At 43.3% G+C, this 26,731-nt stretch overlaps 1 protein-coding gene across 1 annotated transcript; it reads left to right on the forward strand.

Annotated features, from left to right (window-relative positions):
* atp6v0cb (ATPase H+ transporting V0 subunit cb) lies at positions 1-24,966 on the forward strand. The gene is made up of 3 exons (XM_073060081.1): positions 1-264; positions 16,757-16,940; positions 24,199-24,966. Exons 1-3 carry the CDS (start codon positions 189-191, stop codon positions 24,401-24,403), a joined length of 465 nt encoding a protein of 154 aa, XP_072916182.1. The 5' UTR covers positions 1-188; the 3' UTR covers positions 24,404-24,966.
* The last annotated feature ends 1,765 nt before the right edge of the window (positions 24,967-26,731 follow it).

The raw sequence follows: 26,731 nt of genomic DNA on the forward strand, positions 1-26,731 counted from the left end.
CCGCCATTTTGTCGGAGTCGGTATTTAGGGCGCAGCCGGGACGGAGCTACCGAGTGCGAGAGCGGCGTCCATACTTCAGGGAGGATTCGCAGCGACTCGGTCGGCAGCCACCAGCCCGCTTTGTGCCCTCCTCCTGTAGCAGGTCGTGCTTAGGCCTCCCTACGCCCGCTGCGAAAGCCGTTGACAAGATGTCCACTCCTGAATCTCCCGAGTACTCTCCCTTCTTCGGCGTGATCGGCGCCTCGGCCGCCATGGTGTTCAGTGGTGAGTCAGGGAGGGTGGGGGTACCTGGTGTTCAGTGGTGAGTCAGGGAGGGTGGGGGTACCTGGTGCTCAGCAATGTCGGGGGGGGGGGGTGAGGGTATATGGTGTTCAGTAGTGTCGGGGGGGTGAGGGTATATGGTGTTCAGTAGTGTCGGGGGGGTGAGGGTATATGGTACTCAGTGGTGAATCAGGGAGGGTGAGGGTACATGGTGTTCAGTAGTGTCGGGGGGGTGAGGGTATATGGTACTCAGTGGTGAATCAGGGAGGGTGAGGGTATATGGTGCTCAGTAGTGTCGGGGGGGTGAGGGTATATGGTACTCAGTGGTGAATCAGGGAGGGTGAGGGTACATGGTGTTCAGTAGTGTCGGGGGGGTGAGGGTATATGGTAGTGGTGAATCAGGGAGGGTGAGGGTATATGGTGTTCAAGGTGTCAGAGGGGATGGGGGCAGGTGTAACCTGGACCTGTGTGCTTTGTGGTGGTGGTGGGGGATAACTGGTGGTGTGTGGCGTTGGGGAGGGTAAGGCCGGGCTGGGAGAGCGTGTGGGGATGAGGACCGAGGGGTTTTGGGTGGAGGTTACTGAGAAGGGAAGGGAATGGGGGGGGGGGGGGGAGAGAGAGAGAGACCTGGACCAGGGGGTGAGTGAGGAGCAGACGTGGTACTCGGTGGTGGTGGTGAGGGGGTAGTAGTGTCTTTTGGGGCATGTTCCGCGATGTTCGGTGGTTTGGCACCCCGGGTACGTTCGGTTTGATATCGGTGAGGACACCCCCCAGCTCTAGGAGTTTAAATGGGGTAAAAGGCTTCCGCACTCCAATCCGTCTCGTCGGCGTCTCCGTGGACATACTATCCGTTCCTTCACCTCCCGGCGCCGGGCCTGCGGCGGACTCTCGCTCGGCCGCCAGACGACGGCGGATGGTTCGGCACTTTCCGTGACCGGCAACGGGGCGCTCGGGTGTTTCCGCCGGGGATCTCGGTGCTGCAGAGCGGAGGCGGGGAACACTCGGCAATTTCCGGAGCGGCTGTCCCAAGACGGTCATATGACTCGGTGCGGATGCGCGTTCTCGCTTACGTGGACTGCAACATTTTACTTTCTGATTCGAAAATATCCCTGCATTTTCAAAGATTAATTCTGTCCCTGAGCCATCGCAGAATGAAAGGGTCACGTGTCTGACTTGATGACATTGACATTGTAATTTTATTGGGATGTTGAAATCAGAATCTTTTAAAGCGTGGCTATTTTCCAGCAGAGATCATTTGTCGTGTTGCTGGTAACTGCAGAAGAGCTGTGACTGGCATGTAATTTAGGAGCTCGTCACCTTTTGAATAAATCCCTTTTCGTTGAAAATGGGATTTGTATTGTATTGGCATAGTGTGGAGAGTGGCCAATCCTGTTTAAAGGTTAGTTTGTTATGCCAAATGTTAGGATTCAAAGTAAGGTCTTAAACCCCTTTTACCACCACCTAGTCCTCCCATTTCTCCCATTTTAATTCTTCAGGGTGGTCTCATTGAAAGTTGTGATTAACACCTACCTGACCTGTGTTCCTCCAACATTTTGAAGAATTTGCTTGTGATTTATCTGCATTTTTAACAAGCAAGGTAGCCATTTTGGGTTTGTCCAGCTGACTTCAAGAATCACATCAGTGATGAGGAAATTCATATTTTTTTCAATGAACTTTGCAAGATTAATCCCTGTGCAAGATTAAGGAAAAGATGGGTCCATACAAAACTTTTAGCCTTTCGAGCAGTCATTCTTCCCACAATTAACTTTAACCTTTGAACATGGGCTACTGTTAATTATGTTAGCCATAGCTCAGAATGCATGCATCCCAGTCCAAAATGTTGACTGTTTATTCATTTCCATAGATGTTGCTGGGTTCCTCTAGAATTTTGTTGCTTTAGATTTCCAGCATCTGCAGAATGTGTTTATGGAAGGCTTAAGATGTGAGAGCAACAACTGATGGTTTGGTTTGTAACAGAACTGGACAGTAACTGGTTATGTTGTCTGTTATTGGACTTGTGCTGTTAACATAGTCTTTAACTGCAGTGATCTGCCTCCAGCTGGTTAATAGTACTTGATATTTCAGCATCAGTCTACTTTACTCATGTACCATTGGTGGTTGTGTCTTTGGAGTGGGTATTTAACTAGGTTTGTTCCTAAAATGACATTCCTTGAATTGAGATAGCCCTGGTCAATATTTGTATCAGTTGGCTTTGAGTAAATTGTCTAGTCACAATGTGGAGTTTGATTTGTGTTCCATGTGACCACACAGTAATGTCCTAAGGATTACACATCAGGGCTAACAAAAGCTTAAATGTAGATTCTTCTGGGGGGGGGGGGGGGGCTTTGGGGCTTCATTGTTTCTATCATTCATTCTATTAGGGAATTCTTTTGTGGATGTCATGAAAGGAATGAATTTCAGGCTGTATACTTTTAAAATGATCTTAAAATAAACCTATGATTCTTAAACAATTTTGATGCAGCTGCTGTTAGCAGCTTCTCTGGTTCATTTTGCACTGGCCTTGATTGTAGTATCTGGCTTGTGACTCGACAAAATGCTTTATTTGTTTAACTGCTCTAGTGTTTTGTGCACTAATTGGGTATTACATGATCTTGCTGCATCTGATATCCTGAGGGGAATTTTCATTTCAGAAGTGGTAGTGTCATATGCTAGATGATATTGCATCACATTCTTTAGGAACCTTGATCATGGGTTGAAAAAGTTGAGTTTTTAATTCTCTAGCCACGGTCTTGCAAGTACTCAGTTTACCAGTGGCAATGAGCAAGTTATGTTTCGGAGAAAATTTATTTTGCAGCTTAAATGTGAGCCTTTGCCAAAATCAAATTCTGCTTTTCTTTTCTGACCATGCATTTTCCTCAGTGGTTATTAGTATGGTGCTTTCCATCTAGATGTACAAACATCAGTTAGTAGGTGACTTTAATGTAGCTGCCACTTAAGCTTGTGCTCTGATTATAACCTTGCCTGTTTTCCTGTAGACTCTTCATAACTTGCCATCCCTAATCATCAGGAACTCCACCTTAATTATTTGGGCTGTAGGAACTCAGCATCTATGGAGGGAAATAAAATGTCACTGTGTATAACCCTGAGATTCACTTACTTGCAGGCATTCACAGTGAATAGAAAACATAGAATTAATGAAAGACTGCATGAGATGGGCAAACAATCAATTTGCAGAAGACTGAACTTTGTGAAAACAAATATATGTATATTGAAGATGTGATGAGTTCTTGAAAGTGAGTCTAAGGACAGGTTGGGGGAGCAGTTCAGTGTTGGTGAGTGGAATTTTTTACTCTGAAGAAATCAGCTGAAAATGCTCTGGAGGGGTGGTGAGGTTGTTAGTTTGGGATGCTGCCTTCAAAGTATTTGCACTCGAGTGTAGAATAGCTTAAAGTTTAAATATTGTGGCTACCTTCTCATTAATGTAATTTGCTGAAAGGAAGTCTGTTTGGTTAAGTTGAATGATTTGCCAGATTGGCATTCTGATCTCAATTTATCATTAACCTAGTCATCCCCTGTTGTGGTGGAAGGCATTGAATCCTTAGTGGATTACAGGCAAATAAGCAGACTGGTCCCCCTAACCTTGACGTTGATCTAAAGAATTTTGTACTGTTGTGTTACAAGGTAGCTGAAGATTGAATCAACTATCTATCCAGTCTTGTCCTGAGTTGTTTAAACAAGCTCTTTCCAATGGCTAAAGTTATCTTTGGTTGAGACTTGTTAAAGCAGGTTTAGAATGGAACATCCCACCAAATGCGGCTGAAGTATAATCAAGTATTCCATAAAGACCAGTGTGACTTGTTAATGTCTAAATTTTTAACTTATTTGTTGCACAACTAAAGACTCCCTCCCTTGAAAGTGAAACATTTTGTTATAGGGAAGTAACTGAATGAATACTGGTTAAACTGGTTCAGTTTAGAGTCTTGTGTTGTCATTTGCCTCGTGTCTCATTTTGCTCCCTTTGAGAACGTTTTCCTTAAATACTATATTCATTTTTAACTTGAACATATTTTAAATCTAGTGAATTTAACAATTGTGGAGACTCCCTAAAATTACTAAACCAGTTAGCTTTGTATTTCAAGTACTAAAACACAGAAATGGGCCCTTTGGCCCCTCTGGTCGATGCTGAACTGTTCTGAGTCCCATAAGCCTGTGCTAACTTCAACTGTTGCACCCAGGTGGAAGGTCTAGAGCACCTCAGTGGAAATGAATGTTGAGATTAAAACTTGCCTTTGTTACTTTTGATTGAAGTATGAGGAATACCAGAGAGTAGGCCTGACTAAATGCTGGCTGTCCATGCAGGGTTGACAACAGTTGTGGATCCACAAGAATGGAATGAGAGCAAAGCCTTGTGTTGAGAACTAGTTATGAAGAATGCAATAAGCAAGAGTAAAAATAACAGGTGGTGTTGTAATCATGAAGTATGATGAAATAATGGAATCTTGGTGATGTATCCACTATATCCTTAAAGGAGCAGGTCAGTTCATAATCAGACCTGAGTTTTTAAACTAAAATTGAAAGCTGTAAACTCAAATGAGAATCTGAAGATGCCAGAAATCTAAAGCAGTGTGCACAAAATGTTGGAGGAACTTGTCTGGTCAGGCAGCATCTATAGAAAAGAGTAAACGCTGGATCAGGCAGATTCTTCATTGGGATTGGAAAGGAAGGGGAGAAGTCAGAATAAGTTGTAAACTTGGCTAGCTCCATGGGAATTAACCTCCCCAGCACTGGGGATACCCTCAGAAGAGAGCTTCCATCATTAAGAACCCCATCACCCAGGACATGCCCTCTTCTCATTCCCACCATTGAGGAAGGAGGTAGAGTCTGAAAACGCACATTTCTGGAACAGTTCCTCCTCTACAATCAGATTTCTAAATGAACACTACCTCACTTTTTAAAATTTTGCTCTTTTTGCATTTATTTAATTTTGTATATACTTGTAATTTATAGGTTATTTTGTAATGTACCACTGCCACAAAATAACAAATTTCATGATGTGCCAGTAACATTAAATCTGATTCTAACTTTATTCAGTATATTAAAAGAATAAGCCAGGCAATGTCTTTTCATTTGTACATTGTACTTACAGCCCTCGCTCTACAATAGCATAGGCTGCCTACAGCAACTCTGGAGTCGTCTGTACTGGCTCAGTCTTTCTAGTTGCTTATTGTAGATCCTTCCTCTGAGATGAGGTTGTTGGAACTTCTGTAGCTCTGGGTTTTGATGAGATGTGGTTGCTAGCCCCATGCCCAATCCTTTTACAGCCAGGTGGAGTTTTACATTTGTGGACACTGTTTTGTGTAAAATTGCATTTATTTTTTTAAAAGCATTTGCCATTACTGCTTGCCCTGGGATGCTACACTATTCCAGTAATTGAAGGATCTCCTTACCAATCTGGCCCCTCCCTGTCCAGAAGCTGAGTCATTCAAAGCAGAAGTGTTGGGTTGTGCTCATTGGTTGAGTATTGAACCACATTACAAGAAACGATGGCTTGTATTTGAGAATGTGCAAAGGAGATAGTCGAGGATTGGAATATTGAGGTAGAGGTTTAATTTTGAACAGGTGGCTGGCTATACATTACAATACATGTACAAAAATAGTGAGGTAGTGTTCAAGGTCTCCATCTCATTCTTGATTATTTCTTTTATTTTTGTGCTTTTTGCACATTGGTTGTACTGTGTGATCTTTTGATTTTATTTGAATTTGCTGTATTGGCATGCAAGTAAACAAATCTCAGGTTATATGTGGTGCCATGCATGTAATTTGATGATTTTGAACTTTTGAAAGAACTCATTCATTCTGGGTAATATAAATAGTTTGGGAACAAGAGGGTGTGTTTGGGTAATTAGTAGGATTGGAGAGGATGGGCCAGTGTTTCAAAGTTTGCATAGTTGTAACAAATTTGAACAGTTCAGGATGTGTACTTGGAACAGTCGTTACCTGCAGGGCTACAGACCAAGTAATTGAAGATGCTGAGTTCCTCAGCATTTTGTGTTGTGATTTGTTGCTGTAACAATTTGAATTACCCCTTGTTTCCTCTTTAAGTTTGAATGAACATGGACTGTTTGATCCAGATCAGTAGCACCATTTGAAGTGGTGTGCTACACACCCCCTGTTACTATGAGCCTATTTCCCAGTTAATTTGTGGTCTGCACCTTGTATAAATGACTTCATACTTAAGACATTTGAATGAGCCTCCCAATTCTTTCCTTGAAGATTAGTTTTTGTATCATAGATACATCAAAAAATACTGAAAAGTAGTGTTTCTGTCATTGACTAACAGTCTGAGGATGTGCTGGGGACAGCCAGCAAGTGCCCATAAAAACTGTTGACATGGGAGCAGAATTAGGCCATTTGGCCCATCAAGTCTGCTCTGCCCTTCAATCTTGGCTGATCCTCCCCCTCAGCCCCACTCCCTGGCCTTCTCCCCAAAACCTTTGCAATCAAGAACCTATCAATCTCTGCCTTAAATACATCCATCAACCTGGCCTCCACAGCTGCCTGTGGTAACAAATTTCATAAATTCACCGACCTCCGGGTAAAGAATTTTTACATCTGTTTTAAATGGATTCCCCTCTATCCTGACGCTGTGCCCTCTTGTCCTAGACTCCCTCACCGTGGGAAACATCCTTTCCATATCTACTGTCTAGGCCTTTCAACATTCAAAGGGTTTCAATGAGATTCCCCCTAGTCCTTCTAAATTCCAGTGAGTACAGACCCAGTGCTAACAAATATTCCTTGTATGATAACTTTCATTTCTGGAATCATCCTTGTGATCCTCATCTGAACCCCCTCCAATGCCAGCAGATCTTTTGGAGGAGGAGCCCAGAACTGCTCGCAATACTCAAGGTGAGGCCTCACCAGTGCCTTGAAGCTTCTGGTGCCAACATAGCATGCCCACAATTTACCAGCTCTAACAATCTTTGGTGTGTGGGAGGAAGCCCATGTGGTCAGGGGAGAATGTGCAAACTCCTTACAGACAGCAGCAGGAATTGAACCTGCTGCACTACTGCGCAGCTTGCCTTCCCCGCCCCAGTTTTCCTCTCCTCTCCTGGCACTTGAAGGTTCTGAACTTCTGGTAATTTTAAAACTTGCTAATTTGCTTTTCTGTAAAGTGGTTACATTTTAAATAGTGTATTTAAGTTCATTGTTTATGTAATCTACTTGTCCTGAAATCTTAACCTCTTATAGTCATCTGTAGATGGAGGTGATAATTGAGTTTGCTGCTCAAATGCTCTGCCATTGTATCTTGAGTTAATGAGCTAATAGAATTTGCAGAATTGCACAAAGTATGAAATTGGTTAACAAATCTCACCAAGCAGAACAGTAGAATTTTTAGAAAGCTGGTCACTTTCCAGATGTTACAAAATGTAAAGGCACAGAACCAGAGGCCACAGTTTAAGAATAAGGGGTAGGCCATTTAGAACGGAGCTGAGGAAAAAAAATTTCACCCAGAGTTGTGGATCTATGGAATGTTCTTCCTTAGAAGGCAATGGAGGCCAATTCTCTGGATGTTTTCAAGAAAGAGATGGAGCTCTTAAAGATAGCAGAGTCGAGGGATATGGGGAGAAGACAGGCACAGGGTACTGATTGTGGATGATCAGCCACGATCACATTGAATGGTGGTGCTGGCTCAGAGCTGAATGGCCTACTCCTGCACCTATTGTCTATTGGCACAATAGACTGTTGGTTTTCTTGGTAACGTGGGTTGACCTTCAACTATCTACAAAATGTTTGATAAATGGATTTTTAGTTTGGCAAGCAGCATGCCACAGTTTTGACTGACAAAGCTTTAGGCTATTGTAGCCAAACTTGCTCTGAGAGATCTGATGGAGCAGCTTGAGGAAACAAAGGAATACAGATGGGGTAAATGGAGATCAAAGAATTGGGATTATTTTGGAAGTAATTAAAGCCAAATGTAGAATAGTCTTTTGTGAATGTAGGGAGAGTGGAAGGTAAAGTGATAGAGAAGCAGTGCCACAGGAGTGCAGGTCTTTGGGCCATATCTCAAGCACTGGCTGCTTTCTCAGTTTGCTGTGGATATGTGGAAAAGCTTCAGATTTTGGATTAGTTTTGGGCTACATTTAAGTTTGGGTGAATGAGCAAGTTATTAGCTGGGACTAGGTGAGAAAAATAGTTCGGCACAAATTAAATGGGTTATGGGGAAATGACATTATTTCCATTGAACTGTGAAGGGTTTTTCCAGAAGGTTTGTAATGAGTCCTATTTTAGGTGATGGTAAACCTGTTAACCAGTCTCTTTGCTGTAGTGTTGAGTTGGGCTTTAAATTGTCCTGATGTGGTCACTTGGAATTTAATGTTCTGTGGTAATACCGAATGCTGGATTCTTAACAGGTTAGTGTCTCTGGAGAGGGTGTTTTGAAAACTTCCTGATGAAGTCTCAACTTAATGTCAACTGTTTATTTCATTTCCATTGATGTTGCCAGACCTGAGTTTCTCCAGCATTTAGTATTGCTCTGGAACCCCAGCATCAGCAGAATATTGTTTGATATTTCTCCAGTGGGATGTGGTGTCCTTGCTGTTGCAGTCTGGAATCAGAATGGACTTCTCTCTTTTATTTTAGAGATGTAGCTTGGGACAGGCCTCCTTATCACAGGGCAATTTACAATGACCGATAAACCTACTAACTGGAACGTCTTTGGACTGGGAGGAAGCCAGAGCACCCGGAGAAAACCCAAGAGTTCAGAATAACAGAAACTCTACAGACAGTATAAGAGAAGAACTCTGATACCCTGAGCTGTAATGGCGTTCAAAGTCCAGTTATGATCAAAGTACAGTCAGCTCTCCGTATCTGTGGATTCAACCAACTGTGGATCGAAAATATTCAAAAAATTCCATAAAGTTCCAAAAAGCAAAATTAGAATTTGCACTATGCTGAATCCACGAGAATGAAGTGATGTGTAGGCATCTCCTGCTGTAGCCTCCCACCATTTCACAGATCCTCGGTCTCTTTCCAGCACTCATTGTTTGAGCATCGTTCACCTTGCATTTTGTTCGTTTACTACTTGTGAGCGAGAGGAAGGAGCTTAGAGCTAGTAAGGGATGGCTGGCTAGCTGTGTAAAGCGCTACAGCCTCAGGAACTTAAAGATTATGGGAGAATTGGCATTGGCTGCCATTAGTGCTTTTTTTTTTTGCATCTTTCATGAAATTGGTTTGAGGGGATCACTAACAAGTTGAGGGCTCTTAACCTTTGAAAATTGCTGAATTGTAATTGGGGGTGGTATGGTAGCATAGTGGTTTGCACAATGCTTTACAGTACTGGTGACCCAGGTTCAATTTCCACCACTGTTCATAAGGAGTTATTCCCATGACTGTGGTTTTCCTCCAGGTGCTCTGGTTTCCTCCACAGATCAAAGACCTACGGGCTGGTAGGTTAATTGGTCATTGTAAATTGCCCTGTTAGACTATGGTTAAATCAGGCACTGCTCAAAGGGCCTGTTCTATGCTGTATGTCAAATACTGTACTGGGGTTTGACAGATTTGGCCTCTACACTAGCAACATCTTGTAAAAAGGTTACTAATTGCAGTAATGCTTTGTGACCAGTTGTCTCAGGATAAAATGAAACATTGAATGTCTGAGCTGAATTTGACACCAGGCGTCGATGTCTACGTAGATTCATTTGCTCCCATCTCATTGACCAGTACTTTTGGGAACATCTGGTGGCTTGTCTATTGGGAAATCTGTCCTCTAATGTAATGCAACATTGAAGTTCCTACTTCAGTGTTGCATCATGGCCCAAGTCATGAGACTCTACTGGAGTTGTATGGGTAGAGGAAGTGGTCCTGGAGTCTCAGTATTGACCACACTGACATTTTACAACTTAATAACATTGTCCTCAAATGGTTTGTGTCTATTCTGCAATTATTCAGAAATACGATGGCAGAGGGAAGCTGTTCCTGAGTCATTCAGTGTGCCCTGAAGCTCCTCAGTCTATTTTAGCCAATTTCAATCATGATACAGCCCCTCGCACCAGCTACCATTTAGTTTCGCGATCGACAGGTTGGCGACTACTGGTCGATCTTTGAGACTTCCCCAGTAGATCCTGGAAAAAAAAACCAAAAATAAATACACAAATACTGTTGCGAGATTGTTTCCAGGTTGCAGGGTTTTAGTTCCGTTCTTTCTGCCCAGTGCGCATGCGTGTAGCTCCCTGCACTACACAGTGTAATTCAACACGTACAAACAAGCCAGATGAATTCGGCAGGTCGGGCAGCATCCATTGAAATGAGCAGTCAACCTGCTGACTGCTGAGTTCATCCAGCTTGTTTGTACGTGTTGATTCGACCACAGCATCTGCAGTGTACTTTGTTTACACAGTGTAATTCAGTGGTCCCCAACCACTGGGCCATGAGGAAACAATGTGTCAGCTGCACTTTTCCTCGTTCCCTGTCTTGCCCACTGTTGAACCCACGCGAGGTCATTAGTCACCTAAACGCAGTGATACTCTCGCGCCAGGGATCACTGGTTCGCCTCGGTCTGCCGGCGAGAACCACCGATGCTACTGGCCTGGAGCACGGCCGGCAGGAAGTGCCGTTGCTACTGGCCTGGAGTGCGGACAGATGGGCGCTGCCTCTAAACCTGTTCACCACACCGAATGTTTGTGGTGAACCCGGTGTTAAAATATTTGCAGACAACCTAATTCGGGCTCAGGGTTCCGTAGGTATCAGAGCAGCTACTGTGCTGCGATCTACTGAAACAAACTTTTGTTGGCCGATAGACCCTACAAGGGGGGGCCTGTCGCACTCCTCACTTGGTAGCTCTCTCTGGACTGGAACAGCCGTGGCTCCAGCACAGGGACCTCCTGCCCTGACCTTATCCTCTCACCCCACCCATGACCAGCCGCACCTGGCCAGGGTGTCTGGCGGCGGGCGGTTGGAGGCTGTCTAATGAGGCAATGAAGCCCTCAAAACTGCTTCGGTACCCTGAGTCAAAGCACCCTGCATTTAAAGACAAATTCGCTGAGTTTTTCTGAGTGGGAAAAACATAGGCAAGTGGGACAAAAGCTAAGTGCTGAGAGCTGCTAAAACTACATTGTGGAATAGACTGGGCATAAGGAACCTGCTTCGAGTATCGCTATTTTCCAGTTGTGTTTAACACCCCCCCCCCCCCCCCCCCCCCCCACCGGTTGGCCAGTTGGCAAGAATATTGTTAATATTAAACTGGTCCGTGGTGCAAAAAAGGGTGGGTACCCCTGATGTTTATACATTATTTCTACTTCCGGGTTGTGAGGTTTTTACTTCTGGTCTCTTCTGCCCCGGTGCATATGCGTGTAACTAATCGATATGGGGATCGATCTCACCTTTGACTATGGCCGAGGTAGGGGGACCTTGGGCTTAAAGGTTGGTGACCACTAATTTAGTTGATGTTGTGTTGCTAGTAGTTTAAATTTAGCATGTGGAGACCTCAAGCTCTGTATACTGTCTGGGTCACCATGGGCTTGGGGGGGGGTTCCAGGCACACTACGTATATGCCACTGTCTTGACCTGTCAGTTTGAATGCTCAATTTAGATAAGTATTTGTAACTGTAACTTGAGTTTACTGAATGCTTCAAGTCTGTCTTGTCCTATAAATAGTTAACTGACTTACTGGTAGTGAGTGTCGCTTGTCCTCACTCACCAAACCCACGAACCTGATTTCACACATCAGCTGGAAATTGTTGGGTTTGGCAAAACCCCAAGATCAAGGGATCCCTTGTGTCCTCAGACTCTGTTAATGGTAGGAGTCCATGGCATAAAGGTTGGGGGCCCTGCTGTAGAGTGAGACAACATCTTCGTTGCAGTACTGAAGTTCTGTATTCCTGGATTAGTCCTGTTTAGCCAAGTTGTTCCATACAAGATGACAAACTAGAATCTTTTTTACAAAATGACAAACACACTTTGCCTCACTCTAGTTGGTCTGTATTCACATCACTGCTATTGTACACATTCAAAACTCACCCCCAACTGCTGGGTTCTCACAGGGACTCCCAGCTTGTGTAATTTCTTACTCCAACTATGGATCAATAGAGGAATTGGATCAAGTTTGTCATTCAACCATACACATACAGCCAAACAAAACATGTTCCTGAGGCCAAAGTGCAAAACACAGTACCACCAGTCACTTAGCACAATAACATAATTAAGGTAAAATGGTTACAAAAAATCCAAGTTCCCAAAGTCTCATGGCCTGTAGATTAATGGTACATAGGATGTCCTGGAGTCATGTTCTGCAAACACGTATGCAGCATTTGCTCATCACTTGCTTGTTCAACTAGAAATGAATACAATCCAGTTTGTTTTTCACTGAGTGAACCCTGAGGGTATAACACCAACAGGTGGGCCAGCCCTCAACAGCATCCTGCTATGCCAATGCTTTCTCCCACACAGCCTCTGGCATCTCCTCCTTGGGCAGCTACGGCAGGTGACCCTGCGTAATGAGGCTCTGGTCTACACAACATGTCCAGTGAAAACAGTGAAATACATTGTTTTCCTCAACAGTCTGAGAAGATGCTGGAGGCTGCCTACAAGTGTCACAGAGAACATACAGAAGTAGAATCATAATTACTGGTGCTGCAAAATTGTGCTAACCACTGTACAATACCACTACATTGAATTGGTTAGATGACTGTTGGCAACAAGACGGAACAGGCTTTCTCCAAGGCTCTGAGGGCAAGGGGAGGGGTGGAATCCCCAGTAGTTGGGGTACTCCAAGCATAAGGTGGCTTGGGTTGGTGAAACATGACAGCACTTACTCATGGTGTTGTCCCAATCATCAATAACTTGCTGCTTGGTTTGTTCAGTGGAACATTTGCAGTTGTTAACAGGTAAGAAATGTTCACAAATACATCTAACAGCAACTGCATTCTTGTCACTTAATTGTATTACTGTTACTGAGGATTCCACTGGTATCTTGAGGTGGTTTTGGGGTGGCATAGCATTGACCAAGCCAACCACTTTAATGATAAACAAACCAGGGCTTGTGCATATGTGCTTCAGAACAGCACAGGCAAACTTAAGGCTGATTGATAGTTGTGCGTACGGGCTGCACTGTAGCCCTGATTTTCACTTCTGTGTCGCTGTACGCCGTAGCGAGCATGTGCATTGGTGTGTGCCAAAACACTAGTTGGCAGTGGGGTTTCTATGCCACTGAGTTTCTTTGAGACATGGACGAGGCAATGCATTTCAAACATTTTCACATGTCGGCAGATAGAGTTGAAGATTTGGTTCATCTATTTCGCATCGGTGTACAGACATGGCAGAGAAGAAGCAACCGGAAATGTGTAGGAGGAAACGAGATGCTACCAAGCAGACCAATCACAGTTGTTGCGGTTTGTGTCACCGCGATGCATGAGTTACTTTGTTGGGGGAGGTGCACGTCACCCTACTGTGTTAGCTACGGCGTAGGGTGCGTGGTACCTACAGCGTCGATGCAATGCACAAGTATAAATCAGCCTTTAAAAGTTGACACAGATCCAGCATGTCATCTAAAGCTTTCAATTTCTATTGATGTGGTGGAGAGTATATTGACTGGTTGTATCATGCCTGGTATAGAGCCCTCAAAATACAAAAACAGTGAATACAGGCCAGCCCAACCCAACATGGGTAAAGTCCTCCACACCATTGAGCACATCGAAGGAAAGCAGCATCCATCATCCAGGTTATTCTCTCATCCTGTTTGGCCATCAGGAAGAAGGTACAGGAGCCTTGGATTCAGGAACAGTATTGCCCTCAACACCTCTGGTTCAGGAGCCAGAGGTGTTAACTTCAATCTCTCAACACTGAACTGATTCCATAACCTATAGGCTCACTTTTAAGGTCTTAACAACTGTGTTCCCTATTGATAATTTATTTTTAAATTTTTGTATTTAAAATTTGTCCTTTGAACATTGTCATGTGCAGTTTTTCATTGTCTATTTTTCTGTTGTGAATGCCTGCAAGAAAATTAATCTTGGTTGCATGGTGATAATTATACTTTGATAGTTCTTTAACAAATTGACTGAACTTTGAAGCCGGTAATGGGAAATGCTAATTGCACCATCTAGGGCCAGGAGTTCCCAACCTGGGGTCCATGTACCACTTGTTTAATGGTATTGGTCCATGGCATAAAAAAAAGTTGGGAACCCCTGGGTTAGGAAATGTGAGCTTCATTAGCCACCTATCTAATTCAGCTGTTTCCATTGCAGCCTAACAAAGTTTTGTACAGATGCATTGTGACTTCCAAGTTTTATTCAAGTCCCTGACTGGAAAAGACAAGCATACTGGTTTTTTTAATCATACCTACTGGTTGTCAGGAGCTGTGGACTTGGATCCCAAGGTCCATCTGTACAATGTCTCCCAAGGGTTCGGATATTCACTGTATTTACTCCTGCATTTGACTTCAATAAATACGTCCTCTTGCACATCTGGGTTAAACTATCTACTATTTCTCTGCCCAGATATGGTAGTGTAGCAGTTAGCACAATGCTATTACAGCTTGGCGTCAATTGTCATCAGTAAGCAGTCTGTACTTTCCTATGGAATGTGTTGGTTTTCTCCAGGTGCTGTTTCCTCCTGCAGTCCAAGGAACTATTGGTTTGTAGATTAATTGGTCGTGTAAATTGTCCTCTGATCAGGCTCATTGAACAGCCCTTCCAGCCCAACACTACTTCATAGTCATAATGCAAGCAGGCTCTTTGGCCCATCTAGTCCATGCTGGAACTATTTAAACTGCCTTCTCCCATTGACCTACATTGGGACCATAGCCCCACATATCCCTACTATTCATGTACCTATCCAAACATCTCTAGCAGTGATACTGAGCTTACATGGACACTGCTGCAATCTCAAAGTTTTCACCTTTACCCTTAAGCCATGACCTTTGGTTGTAGTCCCACATAACCTCTGGGAAAATGCTTGTTTACCCTATCTATGCCCCTCGTAACTTGTATACCTCTATCAAATCTCCTCAATCTTCTACATTCTAAATAGTGCAGTCCCAACCTAGTCAATCTTTCCATATGACACAGGTCCTCCAGTCCTGGCAATATCCTTGTAAACTTTTTTCTGTACTCTTTCAACCTTGTTTACATCTTTCCTAAAGGTAGGTGACCAAAGCTGCAACAATACTTCAAATTGTGTCTCACCAACATCTTGTATAACTTCAATGTAACATCCCATCTCCTGAACTTTCTTTGATTGATGAAGGCCAAAGTAAGTTGTGCAAAACAGTGAGGCAGTGTTCATGGAACCTTTAGAAATCTGGTGGAGGGGCAGAAGTGTCTTCAGGCTCCTGTACATCCTCGATGGTAGCCACAAGCTGATGCCTCCCCTGAGTGATGCATGTCCTTGATGATGAATGCTGCCTTCTAGAGGTATTGTCTTTTGAAGATGTCCTCAATGCTGGGGAAGCAGTTGCCTATGATGGTTGGCTGATTTTGACACTCTGCAACTTTTTCCAATCCTGTGTAGTTTTATCATCCTCACCAGATGGTGATGCAACAGATAGAATGCTGTCCACAGTATATCTGTAGAAATTTGCTGCAGTCTCTGACATGGCAAATCTTAAGCTCTTAATGAAATAGTTGCTGATGTACCTTTTGTAATTGCATCAGATGCAACAGGTCAAAATGGAGATATTGTTTCTTCAAAGGAATTAGTTGAGAAAACTGCATTATTTCCATTGAACTGTATAGGATTTTTCAGAAGTTTCTCATCGAGTCCTATTGCAGATGGTGTGCTGTTAAAAATGGAATAGTGATTTTGTAGTAATGAAGATCAGTCCTTCTGTCACAGATCACTACCATCTGTCACCTTCCTATGGAAGGTGAGATGATTTGCAGATTCGGTACACTTTGAATTGCATAGACTAAGATTTTTGCAAGCTGCTGTTTCCAGTTACTCTCTGTTCTGGCTTGCTACCTAATGTTGGTCCATCGCATCCAACAACAGGAGACCTGTATAAGAGCACTTAAAGTGGAAAAGCCTTTGTATTAGGGAAGTTCCATTCTCACTACCTCAAGTCTGGGTCCAGTGATGTGTAGTCGTCACAAACGGTGGTCTGCTCTGCTTGCATTGGATGACCATGTCTACTTCTGTGTCTTGTCATACACTTCACTCTCCAGTGTTGCAGAACCACCTTCCTGGCCACTGATCCCATCTGCCCAGTCCACTGAAGCTGACTCATATGTCCCTATCTCACCGGCTACTCCTGCCTGGATTAGCCTGCCTGTTGAAGCAGTTTACTGGGTGAGCTGCTGTTGCATGCAAACAGCTATTTGGGGCCACAGAGCTGAGTGTGCAGAGGGACCCAAAAGTGAGCCCTTCACTTTAGGTGCTACCCCCTCCCTGGGCATGCCATACCACTACCAAAACTACCTAGAAGTTTTTGACTAATGCACCAGTGTCCTTTTATCTACAAGTCATGAAATCAAGCACCTTGTACAACTGGGATTAAACTTAGTGTGAACCAGTGTTTGATATTGTTTTTTTTTCTGTTTAGCCCTAGGAGCGGCTTATGGGACGGCTAAGAGTGGTACAGGAATTGCAGCCATGTCTGTCATGAGGCCTGAGCTAATCATGAAATCCATCATTCCAGTCGTCATGGCAGGTATCATTGCTATCTATGGACTGGTGGTGGCAGTACTAATTGCCAACTCACTCACAGAAAAGATAACGTTATTTAAGTAAGTATCTCGGTCAGATATCTACTGTCTTGTATTAAATGAAGTTGGCTTCAGAGCATCAAAATGAACAGGTGTGGTGGGTAAAATCTATTCATATTAAAAGATCCTGTGCATGGGTCAATAAGGTATACAGAGTATTCAGTAATCCTTGCTTTGTGCTAATCACAAAGTTAAGTTTTTAATTCCATTTTTGTAGGCAGTCTTCCAAAAGGTCAATCTGGTTTACAGCTCTGATTGTCTTTAAGTATTTGTGGTTTTACCTTATTAGCTACTCCCATGTTGAAAGGAATGGAGGATGATTACAGACCTGTTAATGGGCATTGAGAACTGGGTCATCAATTTTAAAAGCCATTGGCTAAATGCATGCAAAAGGACAAAGGAACAAACAGTCTGAATTGGGGGATGTGGTGTGGACCTAGGATATTAGTCACAAATTAGATAAGAACAGTGATTGCCAGAAATTGAGCACATTGATGGCCATAGCTAGTGGAATGTCAGACCTTGATCAGATTTGGTGGTTGATCTGTCATAGACCTGCCGAGGTGGGTTGTCTTTGTTACATGATTTATCAAGTTGTTCCTGGATGAAAGAGAAAGAGCATTACGGTGAGGGGAGTAGAGTGGATTAATCATAACACAAGGTATAGGAGCAGAAGCAGTCTATTTGGCCTATCAAGTCTGCTCCACCATTCAAGCATGAGGTGATCCAGTTCTTCCAGTCATCCTCACTCCCCTGCTTTCGCCCCATACCCTTTGATGCCCTGGCTAATCAAGAACCTTTGGGTGTATTTAAGGCCTCCCCATCCACTCGTGGCAACAAATTCCACAAATTTACCACTATCTGACTAAAGTAATTTCTCCATATCTCAATTCAAAAAGAACGTCCTTTAATCCTGAAGTTGTGTCCTCTTGTCCTAGAATCCCCTACCATGGGAAATAACTTTGCCATATCTAATCTGTTCAGGCCTTCCTATGAGATTTCCCCCCTCATTCTCCTGAACTCCAGGGAATACAGTCCAAGAGCAGCCAGATGTTCCTCATACAGCAACCCTTTCATTCCTGGAATCATTCTCATGAACCCTCTCCAATGTCAGTATCCTTTCTAAAATAAGGAACCCAAAACTGCACACAATACTGTGGTCACATGAGTGCCTTATAGAACCTCAACATTACATCCCTGCTCTTATATTCTACACTTCTAGAGATGAATGCCAACATTGCATTCACCTTCAAAACCGACTCAACCTGAAAGTTAACCTTTAGGGTATCTTGCATAAGGACTCAAGTCCCTTTGCATCTCTGCATTTTGAATTCTCTCCATCTAAATAATAGTCTGTTTATTCTTCCGCCAAAGTGCAAGACCATACACTTCCCAACATTGTATTTAATTTGCCACTTTGCCCATTCCCCTAAACTATCTGAGTCTCTCTGCAAGCTCTGTTTCCTCAACACTACCCACTCCTCCACCTATCTTTGTATCATTGGCAAATTTAGCAACAAATCCATTAATACTGTAGTCCAAATCATATTGACATACATTGTTTTTTTAAAAAAGTGGTCCTAGTCGTGGAGCAAGTTGAAAGGTCAGCACATTTTGGGCTGACATGCTTGTACAGTTGTGTTCTGTGTGTAGATTTTGGGTGAGACTCAGAGTTGGGGTGTGCTTTCCCCACAGTGATCAGTATGGAGTGAACTTCCAGAGGAAGTGAGGACAAAAGCTGGGTATGTAGGAAGTCTGTATACAGGTGAAGGGATTGACTCGGGTGGGTACCTCAGTGGCAAAGTTGAATTGGGCCAAAGGGCCTGTTTGTGCTGTACGAGTGGTAGCTAGTCACTTGAATATATCTGCTTTGCAGCTTGGTGACTAGTAAGTGCCAACATAGATTAGGTAACAAAGACTAGGTGTTAACCCCCAAGTCTTTAGCAGAGATGGGTTAAATTGTTGTAGCAGTTTAAACCTATATTTTGCAAGAAACCATTGGGCTGCAGTTGTCATGCCATATAGTTTGGTTTTGGCTTTAGTTTGAGTTTCCCTGTGACTTGGGCATCTGGACAGTTTCCAAAGAACTTCAGTGTCGGAGCATTCAGGCTCTAGCTAGATTACTGAAGTTGTTCTAAGTAACAAGGAAAAGGTAATAATGGGGGTTGGAAGGAAAGGGCAGACGTACTGAATGGGTACTTTGCGTTTGTGGAAGACGCTAGCTGTGCCAGAGGTCGGAATGTCAGGGAGCAGAAGTGGGTGCCCCTATTACAAAGGGACAAAGTGCTGGCAAGCTTAAAGGTCTTGATGGATAAGTCACCTGGGCCAGATGGACAACATCCCAGAATCCTGAGAGGTTGTTGAAGAGATAACGGATTCGTTGGTTATGATCTTTCAAGAAATACTTGATTCTGGCATGGTCCCGGAATACTGGAAGATTGCAAATATCATCCCCTTTTTAAAGGGGGGGGGGAGGCAAAAGGGGAAATCGTAGGCCAGTTAGCCTAACCTCAGTGATTGGGAAAGTGTTGGAGTCTATTAAGGATGAGGTTTGAGGTACTAAGAGACAAAATGATAAAATAAATCAGTCAGCATGGTTTCTGTAAAGGGAAATCTTGCCTGACAGATGTTGGACATCTTCATGGAAGTAATAAGCAGGGTTAGCAAAGGGGTAGTGAATGTCATTTACTTGGATTTTTGGAAGGCATTTGATAAGGTGCCACACATGAAGTTGCTTAATAAGATGAAATACTATGGCATTACAGGCGAGATACTGACATGGATAGAGGAATGGCTGACAGGCAGGAGGCAGTAAGTGGGAATAAAGGGGACTTCTCTGGTTGGCTGCCAGTGACTAGTGGTATTGGGACTGCTACTTTTCAGATTCAATGATTTGGTTAATGGACTTGATGGCTTTGTGCCAGTTTGCAGATGATACAGAAATGGGTGTAGGGGTAGGTAGTGCTGAGGGAGCAATGTGAATACAGCAGGACTTGAACAAATTGGAGGAATGTGCAAAAAAAGTGGCAGATGGAATAGTGCTGGGAAATGTGTGATACTGCATTTTGGTAAAAGGAGGAATCGTGCAGATTATCTAAATGGGGAGAAGGTGCAGAGGGACTTGGGATTCCTTGTGCAAGACTCCCATACAGGCTGAGTGGTAAAGAAGGCAAATGCAATGTTGGCATTTACTTCAAGAGAATAGAATATAGAAGCAAGGAAATAATGCTGAGCCTTTAAGACATGTCAGGCCACACTTGGGAATATTGTCAAGAGTTTTGGACCCTTTATCTCAAAGGATGTGTTCTCATTGGAGAGAGTCCAGAGGAAGCTCACCAGGATGATTCCAGGAATCAAGGAGTGTTTGGCAGCTTTGGCCCTATACTCACTTCATTCATTCATTAGAATGCAGGGGATCTCATTGAAGGGTCTAGATGGAGTGGATGTGGAGAGGATGTTTCCTATGGTGGGGGTCTCCAGAACGAGAGGGCGCAGCTTCAAAATTGAGGGGTGACCTTTTAGAACAGAGGTAAGGAAGATTTTTTTTTTAGCCAGAGTAGAAAATCTATGGAATGTTCTGGTGGAGGCCAAGTCCGTGTATATTTAAGGTGGAAGTTGATAGTTTCCTGATGGTCAGGGCATCAAAGGATTTGACGAAGGCAGGTGTATGGGGTTGAATGGGATCTGGGATCAGCCATGATGGAATGGCAGAGTGAACTTGATGAGCTGAATGCCCTAATTCTCCTGTCTTGTGGTCTAAAACAAGTGGATTGTCAGATTTTCCCCCCAGGGTTGAAATGGTTAATGAGGGGGCATAACTTTAGGATGATTGGAGGAAAGTGTGGGGGTGGGACATCAGAGGTAAGTTTTGTGTGTGGAACATGCTGCCAGAATGGTGGTAGAGGCAGATACATTAGGGACATTTAAAAGACTCTTGGGTATGCACATGAGAGAAAAATGAGTTATGTGGGAGCGAAGAGTCAGATTGATCTTGCAGTAGGTTAAAGGGTTGGCTGAAGGTCCTGTGCTGTACAGTTCTGTACACATGGCCAATGATCAATCACTAAATTACAAAACAACTTGAATTGTTTCCTCTAGTTAAAAGATCATTTGTTCACTGGTTGCCCTGGTATCCTGGAGACATTTATACAGTGGAATCTGGTTAATTGGGTCTTGAGTTAATCTGGGCAGTTGCTTATTCATTCCTGTTTATCCAATTTGCTGATATGCTACTGTTCTTTTGACAGTAAATGGGCAAAATCAGCATGGACACCTAGTGTAGATAATGGACTGCCTTCATACAATGCTGTCAATTATTGCATCCTCCAAATCTTCATTTTGTTGTAATTTTCAAGGTGATTGTCCATACCTTTAAATTCTTGGTGACTCCTACCTAACTTGTGGTTTCATTTTTCAGTCCTAGCTGATTCTGACATCTCCAAGCTTGAATACTTGAAACTGCAGTAAGCAAACAATTCTGAATTGTCTTGCTGCTTGTATCTCCAACTATCAGTGACAAAAAAAAAATCACTGCTTTTTAAACATGTGCAAATGACAGTATTTTAAAAACTGTTCTAAGCACAGTGTAGTGTATTGGCCACACAAGTGGGCACATGTGACACTAGTTGGGAACTGTTTAGCAACAGCCTCCTGCCCCTATTAAGCAGCATAGTATCCCAATAAGCAAAGGAAATTCCAACTCTTTTCTGTTTTTGTTCTTTGAGTTGTCCCAAATAAGCAGCTGCCTCAACTGGTGGCCCAATTAACTGGAATCTACTATATAAATATTGCTGGGATACTGGGGCAACCAGTGAATAGACAAAGGATCTTTTAACTATATGGAGGAAGCTATTTTAAATTTGTAATTTAGTGATTGGATGAATCAGCCTAAAGGTGCATTTGCTCATTACAACGTGCAACCAGCTTCTTGATGGCGTTGCTTTTAGTGAAATAACTGTTGGTACCTGGACAAGTTATTTGACTAGTCAGTGCTCCTGCGCTCCACAGTGGAAGGGGTGCCACATTGAAGTGTTTTGTGATTTGTTGCCATTGTCCTATGAAATATTGCAGTGCTGCCTTGTCGTGTGAGCATTCAGCTGTTGTACTGGCACTTCTCATTGGATCGGAGATTTTTGGTATAACATGAAGGTCATGGCCTAAGAATTGGAACTTGAGTATGTGCCCTTGTGGGACAAATGAGATTGCGGACTCTTCTACTTTGTATTATTGGAGGAAAGTGTTAAAGAGCAATATACTAATCTGTTAATTGGCCATCTTGGAGTACAAGAGCTTCATTACATGTGCTTGTGCTGTTTTCTTTAAATGTTGAAATTCTTCAGCCATCTTATTAAACCTCTGGTGAAGTTACTTTAAAATTGCAGTACTGTAATTGAGTTAGTACCCAGGCACAAGGGATAGATATCCAGGAATGAGATAGCTAATGGAATCTGAGTCACTGTAGAATAAAGTGCAGGAAGATTTTACAGCATAATATGTTATAAAATTTGGTGTGGATCCAAAATCTCCATGGCATTGGAAAGCATGGAGTGTGGGGTGTAGAGGTGATTGGTATAGCTATTTAGTGCTGAGATGCAGGGGCTGACTAACCAACATGGTAAAGCCATGCTACCTTGTCTGTTCCCACACCAGAGATCATTTTCTATGGCCAGGTTTGCCAGTCTGGGGAGAAAATTGGTTCTAGTTCTTCAGTCTACATGGACTTGGTAATGGGCCTGTAGCCTAGACAAAGTACAGAACTGATCAGGCACACTTTTCACTGGCCTGGCAAGCCCAACTGTTCCTTGACTGCTTTGTTATGGGGGGGGGGGGGGGGGGGAGAGAGGATGAGCATGGTCATCAGTGAAGCTCATTGCTACTAGAAATTACTATTCTAATAGCAGAATGGAGGAGAGGGAGGTATTGGGGTGTCAAAGGTTGTGGGGAGAGGCAAAGAATGGGGTTGAGGGGCAATACATTAGCTATTGGAATGGCAGTCAGACTTGATGGGCCATGGCCTAATCTGTTCTTGTCCTCTTGACTGAATGACCAGGAAAACTAACATGCTCTGTAAAGAACCAGTAAGCAGAATATCTTGGGTCTTGTGGCTCTTACCAACATTTGATGAGAGTAGGGGGCTCCAGTATTCCTCATTCTGAATTGGTTGACTTGGAGAGAATCTAGTTGGTATTGGGTATAGACATTTTGCTGGATATTTCCACATGATCATCCGGGTACATATGACAGTATACATTATAGAACTCGAGCCTTGCTTTGGATGTGATCTCTGCTCTGTTTTGGTTTGTGTAAGCACAAAATAAATCCATAATTGGAGTTCTTGCAAGATCAATAGTTTGAATTCTGTGCTATTTTCCAGATGTGCTTTCATTAAACTAGTAAATTCTTCACTGAATAAATTAAACTTGCTGTCTGATGTGCTTAGTTGAATTTGCTGGAGTAAACATTCATATTCTCATAGCTGCATAGGACAAGGTCTAATTCCACATCCTCTTAAATCCACCATTTGAAAACACTTTGCACAATCCTTTAGAATTTGTTTTGAGTATGTTGTCTGTAGATTATTAACCTGATTTGGTACAGCAGTAATTGATCTCCATGGCCTTAAACTTGCCCCATTCTCTCATGGGCTTCATTCCAAATGTAAATATGCAATGTTCTCCACTGCAGTGAGATTGTTCTGCCTTTTTGGCCTATTGAATTTGAATACGAAAGCTTTTAAAATGCAAGTGGCATGCCTTAGAGTCACACCACTCGGGTTAGAGTCCAGGGCAATCCAAAACTACATTAACGTGAAAAGGTGTTCAGTTACTGTGACAAATCATAAACTGGTTCTACAGATGCTGGAAATCCAGATTAACAATGCTGGAGGAAGTTGGGTCAGGTGGCATCAATGGAGGAGGATAAACCTTTGATTTCAAGTTGAAGCCCTACATTAAGACTGAAATGAAGGGGGAAGAAGCTAAATAAGGTGAAGGCAAGGAGGTAGAAGAACAAGCTGGCAGGTGTTGGGTGAGGCCAGTTTGTGGGGGAAGGTTCGTGGGTAGGGGAGGGGAAAACACCTGAAGGAATCTGAGTTGAGTGTATTGCAGGAGATGATCACCTGCCAGCTTGTACTCTCCCTCCCCCACACACCTTATTCTGGCGTCTGCCTCCTTCCTTTCCAGTCTGCCCAGAATATCAACTGAGTATCAATTCCCCCTCCATAGAGGATGCCAGACTCCCAACCAATGAAAGCTTTAACCATTTTCTGTTTGTGTTCCAGGAGCTTCCTTCAGCTGGGTGCTGGTTTGAGCGTGGGTCTGAGTGGTCTTGCTGCTGGCTTTGCTATTGGCATAGTGGGTGATGCTGGAGTGCGAGGGACAGCGCAGCAGCCCAGGTTATTTGTTGGAATGATCCTCATCCTGATCTTTGCTGAAGTGTTGGGTCTGTATGGCCTGATTGTCGCTTTGATCCTCTCCACCAAATAAATCCCTGCAATATAAATTCAACTCCATTCTTATGGTCTTAACTCCAGAATGTGTACAGTTGTCTCAATTTGGTAGTCAAATCTCTTGTAAATGCACAATGTTAGTGACTTGTCTGTGTGTGTATTTAGGTATTTGGTTTTAAGAGCTGGGTGTAGTGGCTCCTGAACACGTGTGCAATTTCCAATCCATATTACTGTTGAGGAGTGCTTGGATTCAATTAGAATTGTAAGTTTCATTTCACTGGATTTTTATTTAAGATTTAAAATATTCATCCATTATTATGAAGCAAGATCTCTGGAGTCCCCATGATATAGTAGATTGTTGCACTGTCAGTAATCGTGTTTGCTCAGATCTCCTTGGATGTAATAATTGGTAAAGATTGGATCTGATCATAATCCTTTTGTGTGCTGGTATTGGAGTGAGTTCTACTTGTGTTTTTAACATCCTGAGGCACATGTCAATGTTTCCAGTGGTAGAATGTATGCCTACTCATAAGGTGTGCACCCAAATTTGGGTTTCACATTTCTGATGTTTCCAAATAATAAAAAAAATTTCCTCAACTATGTGGAAGTTGTCTGCCATTTTATTTAAAGTTGGTTTTGATTTAACAATGTAGAGTGCTGGATTTACCCACCTTTATTTTATTTGCTATTTACAGTTGCATTCGAAGTGGTTGCATCATTGTCAGGTATGGAGGGGCCACTGCACAGGATTGGGGTGGGGGAGAGGTGGCTGGGAAAGCCATAGGAAGTTCTAAAGTCAGCCAGCCCCATGGGCACGAGCCTCCCTACCATTGAGGGCATTGTCAGTGTCCTTCATCCATTAAGGAACCCAACTCCCAAGACGTACCATCTTCTCAGTTCCTCCAAGGAAGAGGTTTAGGAGCCTGAAGACGCACACATTGCCTCACTATTTTGCACTGATTAACTAAATTAGTGTTTTGTATTGTAATGTACTGATGCTGCCAAGCACTGAATTTAATGTGCCTGTGATATTAAACCTGGTTGTGAATTGGGGACAGCACTGTTAACCTGCTACAGCACCAGCAATCTGGGTTCAGTTCCAGCGCCTCTAACCACCTGCATTTTCTCCCACAAAGGGTGTGATTGGACAGTGTGGGCTATTGTGCAGAAAGTCTGAACCTGTTAAAACAAAACTCTTTACAATGTGGCATTAGCCATATTGTACACAATGGTGAAGTGGCCTGTCTGTATCAACAGTTGTGGCCTGAAGCTGCCTCCTGCATGACTGCTGGTTACCATAAACTCAGATTTTCCAACTGTACATGTGGAACTGCCAAACAAGATGATGTTCCTTTGGTGATATTACTTTGTGCTGGTGTATACCTTGGTCCAGAGTATATCGAAGATTGACATTTGGCATAAAGTGTATTTATGACAAGTTAAAACAACAGTATAATGCTACTGGCACTTCACGTGATATCTGATGGTGGTATGGAATTCTGTAGTCTTGCTGCCTGGGTAGCAGAATCTGTTTTCCATCCTCAGTCCTTGTCCTAACGCTACAGTACTGCCTGCCTGATGGTGGGGGTCATTGACAATGCTGAATGCCCTGTGTAGGCAGTGTTCCTGATAGAGATCCTCCCTTAGTCTCCAGGATGCGGAGATGCTGCTTTGGTTTTTGACTAGAGGTGGTGTTGAGGGTACAGGTGAGATTGTCCATTACGTACACTTCCAGAATCTCTAGTACTACTAAAAATTGAAACCCAACTTCCTTCACAGCTGATTAATGGTCCTGCTTCAGTTAGACATTGAAGCAAGAGCTGGTTGGTGGAGAATTAAAGTATGTGGCAGTCAGTGAACCAATCCAGTCGAACGTCCTGTTTATTTCACCAGCATCCCTGTGCAGCAAGTCCTAAGAACTGACTCCTCCAGTTTGGCACAACAGGAGGAATTTCTGTTTGGAAGCTTGTGTGCTTCCCAATCTACCACCCAATAGCATTTGTTACCTCCCCTGCCCCTGGACTGTAGAACAAATGTGGATTACTTCCAGCCTGCTGGACAGCAATGAAGGTCCTCTTTGTTCAGGGCTTACTTCATCATGCCAGTAGGTTCCTTCGTTTTCACTACTGTCGGCTGTGCAAGCCCAGGTGGAGACTCGGGAATACCTCAGATGTAGAAGGATTCTTCATTGCTGTTTCTGTAACAATTTTGTTTGTCCAGTTAGGGTTATTAATCCTGAGATGAACCCCTGAACATGGAGGACTAGTAGACCACTCTACCCTTTGACATGGGTGACACTACCAAGAGAATACAAAGCCCTGACTCTAGCCAGCAGTGCTGTTAGATCAGTGAGGTATTCCACTTG

The sequence above is a fragment of the Hemitrygon akajei genome, chromosome 11 (genome assembly GCF_048418815.1).
Source record: "Hemitrygon akajei chromosome 11, sHemAka1.3, whole genome shotgun sequence".
Classification (NCBI taxonomy): domain Eukaryota; kingdom Metazoa; phylum Chordata; class Chondrichthyes; order Myliobatiformes; family Dasyatidae; genus Hemitrygon; species Hemitrygon akajei.

Bases quoted from the DNA above. Each gene is read 5' to 3' on its own strand.
- atp6v0cb (XM_073060081.1), top strand. From the start codon at position 189: ATGTCCACTCCTGAATCTCCCGAGTACTCTCCCTTCTTCGGCGTGATC. The intron at 265-16,756 runs GTGAGTCAGGGA...TTTTCTGTTTAG, and splicing joins GGCCGCCATGGTGTTCAGTG to CCCTAGGAGCGGCTTATGGG. The intron at 16,941-24,198 runs GTAAGTATCTCG...TTTGTGTTCCAG, and splicing joins GAAAAGATAACGTTATTTAA to GAGCTTCCTTCAGCTGGGTG.